The 5,279-nt window shown below is 64.4% G+C and overlaps 1 protein-coding gene across 1 annotated transcript in view; it reads left to right on the top strand.

Annotated features, from left to right (window-relative positions):
* The window catches only part of TWF2 (twinfilin actin binding protein 2), a 6,375-nt gene extending 1,096 nt beyond the window's left edge, over positions 1-5,279 (top strand). Inside the window, exons 2-8 of the mRNA XM_030887621.2 lie at positions 1,739-1,917; positions 2,482-2,577; positions 2,738-2,842; positions 2,918-3,043; positions 3,943-4,093; positions 4,382-4,503; positions 4,783-5,279. Coding sequence (XP_030743481.2) covers positions 1,739-1,917; positions 2,482-2,577; positions 2,738-2,842; positions 2,918-3,043; positions 3,943-4,093; positions 4,382-4,503; positions 4,783-4,950 — 947 coding nt within the window. The 3' untranslated portion in view covers positions 4,951-5,279. The remainder of the gene's footprint in view (positions 1-1,738; positions 1,918-2,481; positions 2,578-2,737; positions 2,843-2,917; positions 3,044-3,942; positions 4,094-4,381; positions 4,504-4,782) is intronic.

The following is a 5,279-nucleotide window of genomic DNA, read 5'->3' as shown; positions in this document are numbered from 1 at the left end:
CATTAACCCATATGTCCGACACCAATCCACAAAGTCCTCCTCCATCTCACAAAACACACATAATGACGCAAACTGCAGGAGAAAAGCCGAGTCAGTGAGTGTGTAAGCATCTCAGGGCTGGCAGGGGTCTCCACACGGCTGCTCCAGCATCCAGGGCTGCATCGGGGTAGGTCTCCTTGGGCATGTCTTGCAAGGAAGTCAGCCTTGCCAACTGAAGCACTGAACTGGCTAAGGCAGCTGCACCCTGGTCCCACCATCACAAAGCAACAGGCCCGAGAACTCGAAAGGCAAGGCTCACTGAGCCATTTATCCCTCCGCCCTTTAATTAACCCCACATGTGTTTATCGGCCAGGTTAGCACAATAAATTAACTCAGAGGGGCTTGGAGAGGAAGACCCTTCCCCCTACTCTCTGTGTTGAGGGGGTCCCCAGGAGCTGAGAGAGAGACTGGAAGTGGGCTGGCTCCCCATGGGTTTCTGCAGCCCTTTGGGGGGATTCCCTGTGGACTTGGTGCCCAACTGATATCACAAGTAGGGCCCCAGCTGACCCACCGACCCAGCATTCCCGCAATCCCCCGCCCTCCCACCCCCGGCTGCCGGGCTGGGTTGTGCTTTGCCCAGAAAAACCACACCACTGCCATCCATTTGGTTCCAAGCTGTAGCCATCCCGGACTGACAGCCGCATAGTTCTCCTCATGGGCTGGGGCACTGACCGTGTGGCCCATAGCCCAGTGTCTGGCCCATGGCACCCCTAAATCCAGCGGCTGGCGGGGTTCACTGTGGTGCGTGAGAGCGAGCTGGGGGGGCGGGTCACAGCCCCGCCCCCTAACTGGGCTCCAGTCTTCACCTCACTCCCCACCCCTAAAAAGATGTCTACGAAGATGTTGGGGAACAGGGGAGCGGTGGAAGAGGGATGCAGGCCCCTCAGAAGCATGGGCCACTGTGACTAGAGAGGGTGCTGGATGACCTGGAGCATGGGCTAAAAGGTCCAGTGTCCAGCTCACCCAGGCCCTGGGGCCGCTGCTACTCAACCCCTGTGCACCAGCCGTGGAGACGCCGGGCCTGCTGGCCCTGGGCATGGGGAGGTGGCTATTTCTGCTTGGTCACTGACTGTGTGGGAGGGGCCTGGCGCTGGTAGCGTGTCTGTAGGCTTCCTGGGGCTGCAATGTCTGGGGGGACCCCCTCCCCTGCTCCTGCTGCCTAAGGCTGTCATACCCCCTCCTGAGAGTGTCAGAGTCCCGGCTGAGGGAGGGGAGCAGGCATGGTGGGTGGGTGGCTCCTGGTGCTGAGCACCTGCTGGGGTGGGTGGGGTCTGAGGAACCGGCTGAGTGTGGGGGTGTCTGAGGGGCCACAGCGTTGCCGTGGCCTTGCCTTCTCGGGGTTGTCTGTGTGGGATGGAGTGGGCTTTGGGCATGTCCACATTTGTGCACCTGTGTGTGTGTGTGTGTGTGTGTGTGCGTGCGCGCGTGCGTGCATGTGCCGGGGTATGTGCATGTGAGTGCCCACTGGGGGCTAGGTGTGTGTGAGTGTGCTGGGGGCGGTGTGTGTGAGTGCCCGCACTGGGGGTGGGGCGTGAATGTGAGAGTGAGTGCGCACTAGGGCCAGGGCCCATGCCCAGGACCTCTGTGCCCTTATTTACCTGTTCCCTTGGGGCCTTGGGCTCCAGGAAGGTGGGGCGTAGTGGCCGGTTGGATCAGAGGCAGGAGCGGGCGCCCCGGCTCACCCGGCCTCTGTCCCTAGAGCAGCTTGTGCTGGGCGCCTCGCGGGAGCTGGCGGGCAGCTGGGACCAGGACTATGACCGGGCCGTGCTGCCCCTGCTGGAGCCACAGGAGCCGTGCTACCTGCTCTACCGCCTGGACTCCCGCAATGCCCAGGGCTTCGAGTGGCTCTTCCTCGCCTGGTCGCCGGACAGCTCCCCCGTGAGTGCCGGGACCCCGACCCAGCCCCAGACTCATAGCTGGCCGCGGAGGGTTTGGGTCCAAGCGAGACCAGGCCCTGCCTGAGGGGAAACAGGCCTGCTCCCTGTGGTCTGGGACCCAGGCTTGGGCTTTGGGGTTTCAGAAGCCTCGGTGGTATGGTGGGGTACCAGTGGGCCTGCTGACCATAAGGTCAGCAATTTGAACCCACAAGTCGCTCAAGGGAGAGAGACGAAGCCCTCTGCTCTGGATAGAGCTGCAGCCTGGAAACCACAGCCACTGTTCTGCTCGGCCGTTCTGCGCAGCGGTCCCACTTGGCAGTTCCGCCGGCCCTCCCCACTGTCCGTGAGCCTCCCGGCTGCCACAGCCTGGCTCTAGGAGAGGGAAAGGTGTGGTCTCGCCCCCACTGGCCAGAGCTGGCCTCGCTGCACCTTTGTCTCCAGTTGTGTCCTTCCTCTGCTGGGCGTGTGGCTATGATGAGAGCTGGTCCCTCGGGGTTCTGCTGCTCCTGGCCCGAGGGGGAACTCGGAGCTTGTGTCCCACCCCCGGCCCCTCCCTCCACTGCAGGTACGACTGAAGATGCTGTATGCAGCCACACGGGCGACCGTGAAGAAGGAGTTTGGGGGCAGCCACATCAAGGATGAGCTCTTTGGGACTGTGAAGGTAACCTCCTCCCCTCCTCCCCTCTACCAGGAGCTCCGGGGGCAGGGAGGGGAGGTGGAGGCACGGTCCACAGCGTTCTGCAGGGCTTGGGCAGGCCAGGGGAGTCCGGGGCTGTGAGCTGGGACATCCCAGGGACACCCACCCTTCGTGCCCCGGCCAGGACGACCTCTCCTTCGCTGGGTACCAGAAGCACCTGTCCTCCTGTGCAGCGCCCGCGCCGCTGACCTCGGCCGAGAGAGAGCTCCAGCAGATTCGCATCAACGAGGTGGGTGTACTGGCAGGGGCAGGGCCCCCGGCCACAACCAGCCCCGTAGCTGAGCCTTTCCTCCCCCACCCCCAGGTGAAGACGGAGATCAGCGTGGAGAGCAAGCACCAGACGCTGCAGGGCCTCGCCTTCCCCCTGCAGCCCGAGGCCCAGCGGGCGCTGCAGCAGCTTAGGCAGAAGACGATCAACTACATTCAGCTGGTGGGTACCAGGTCCGACCCCTGCACACACCCGGCCCCCAGGTGGGTACCAGGTGCCCCTGCCCTGCACACACCAGGCCCCCAGGTGGGTACCAGGTCCGCCCCCTGCACACACCCGGCCCCTACCGCCTGCCTAGGCACATGCTACAGCTCAGCCAGCCCTTGTGGGAACACTTCCCATTGACCACCCCTCCCATGGATAGGTGGGGTGCACTGTGTTCGCCGACCAGGCTGCACCAGTACTGCCCCCAGGTGCACACTGCACAGCCCCAGACCTGGCTCCCCTGCACCCCATCAGCAGGGTCCCTCCGTCTCACTGACCCAGGTTAGTCACAGTAACCCTGCAGGGCAGGGAGAAGGGCCCCCTGGGGGTTCTGAGCCTGTAACTCTTTACGGGAGTAGAAAGCCTCTTTCTCCTGAGGGCAGCTGGTGGTTTCAAACTGCTGACCTTGTGGTAAAGAGCCCCACACGTAAGCCACCAGGGTGTAACTCCCTAATCGGGAAGCCCTCTCCAGGGCAAGAAGCTCCGGGTGGCATAGTGGGCTTCCGTTAGGAGTCGCCGTCTCAGAACCCTACAGGGCAGCCCTCCCTGTCCTGCAGGGTCACTGTGGCTCAGAATGGGTTTGATGGCTGTAAGGTTAATGTCCAGTTTTCTTCAGGCCAAATGGCTCCTTCCACCCAAAGTGTGGCTCTCCGGCCCATCCCCTCCCCTTGGGTGCGCAGTCTGCCTTCAGAGGGGCAGAGTGGGAGCTAAGGGTACCCTGGGCGGGGTGCCCTGGGCGTGTATACCCATGGGTCCAGCCGGGCCCCTGCTGGTCTGTCAGTCCCTCCACCCCCCAGGAGGGTTCTTGTGTGGTGGGGTGGGCTTGGACCCTGACGGCTGCCCGGGGCCCCTGGCAGAAGCTGGACCAGGAGCGGGAGACGGTCGAGCTGGTGCACACAGAGCCCACCGAGGTGGCCCAGCTGCCCTCGCGGGTGCCCCGGGACTCCGCTCGCTACCACTTTTTCCTCTACAAGCACACCCATGAGGGGGACCAACTGGAGTCTGTGGGTGAGCCTGCCTGGGGCAGTGGGGGGGAGGGTTGTGGGGTGGGCGGCCACCCCACATGGTGTCTCTCGTCCGTCTGCCCCCAGTGTTCATCTACTCCATGCCTGCCCGGGGCAGTGGGGGAGAGGGTGTGTGGGGTGGGCAGCCACCCCACATGGCGTCTCTCGTCCGTCCGTCTCTCGTCCGTCCGCCCCCAGTGTTCATCTATTCCGTGCCTGCCCGGGGCAGTGGCGGGGAGGGTGTGTGGGGTGTGGCCACCCCACATGGTGTCTCTCGTCCGCCCGCCCCCAGTGTTCATCTACTCCATGCCGGGCTACAAGTGCAGCATCAGGGAGCGCATGCTCTACTCCAGCTGCAAGAGCCGCCTGCTGGACTCTGCCGAGCAGGACTTCCATCTGGACATCACCAAGAAGGTGGGCACACACACACACCCCGCCCCCGGGGCTGGATCCCCACCCCCCAACCTGCACCTGGAGCTCCACAGTGAGGGCTGGGCAGGGAGCCTGGTTGCCCTGTCGGATAATGGGGCCCCGTGAGCAGGTAGGAGCTGTCCAAGCCGGCCCAGCTGACTGGTGACCCGAGCAGGCGCTGGCCTCGCCAGGCCGGCTGGGGGTGGCTTTCCAGCCAGGGGCGCCCTGGGAGGAGATGGCGTGGGCTGAGATGGAGGCGTGACTGAGCCCGACTGCCCGCAGATCGAGATCGGCGACGGGGCGGAGCTGACCGCCGACTTCCTCTACGACGAGGTCCACCCCAAGCAGCAGGCCTCCAGGCAGGCCTTCGCCAAGCCCAAGGGCCCGGGCGGCAAGCGGGGCCACAAGCGCCTCGTCCGGGGCCCCGGCGAGAACGGAGAGGACAACTAGGGCGCTGGCGCCTGCCCGCCGGCGTGTGGACCGGCCGCCCACCCCACTGCGCCTGCAGCCGGGCTGGGGGGATGGCTTCTTGGTGGCTGAACACCCCCTGCAGCTTATGGGGGCCCCTGGGCTGGCATCTGTGACCCTCGCCCCGTTGGCCCTGTCTCCCAACCTTGTGCCTAGGGGTCCAGGGCCCTTCCCCACTGCTCAGGAGGGCTGGCTGGGGGGCACCTCGCATGACCCCGACCCCCCAGGGGGGACCGAGACTAGCCTCTGGCCACGAGAGGATGGATGGGAGAACGCTGTATTTTCTAAAGAATAAAATATTTTTAAATCAA

Source organism: Echinops telfairi, unplaced genomic scaffold (genome assembly GCF_000313985.2).
Source record: "Echinops telfairi isolate 266 unplaced genomic scaffold, ASM31398v2 ScPeMD7_7420;HRSCAF=8458, whole genome shotgun sequence".
Classification (NCBI taxonomy): domain Eukaryota; kingdom Metazoa; phylum Chordata; class Mammalia; order Afrosoricida; family Tenrecidae; genus Echinops; species Echinops telfairi.
The sequence above is the reverse complement of the archived record's forward strand: the minus strand, read 5'-3'. Positions and strand labels throughout refer to the sequence as shown.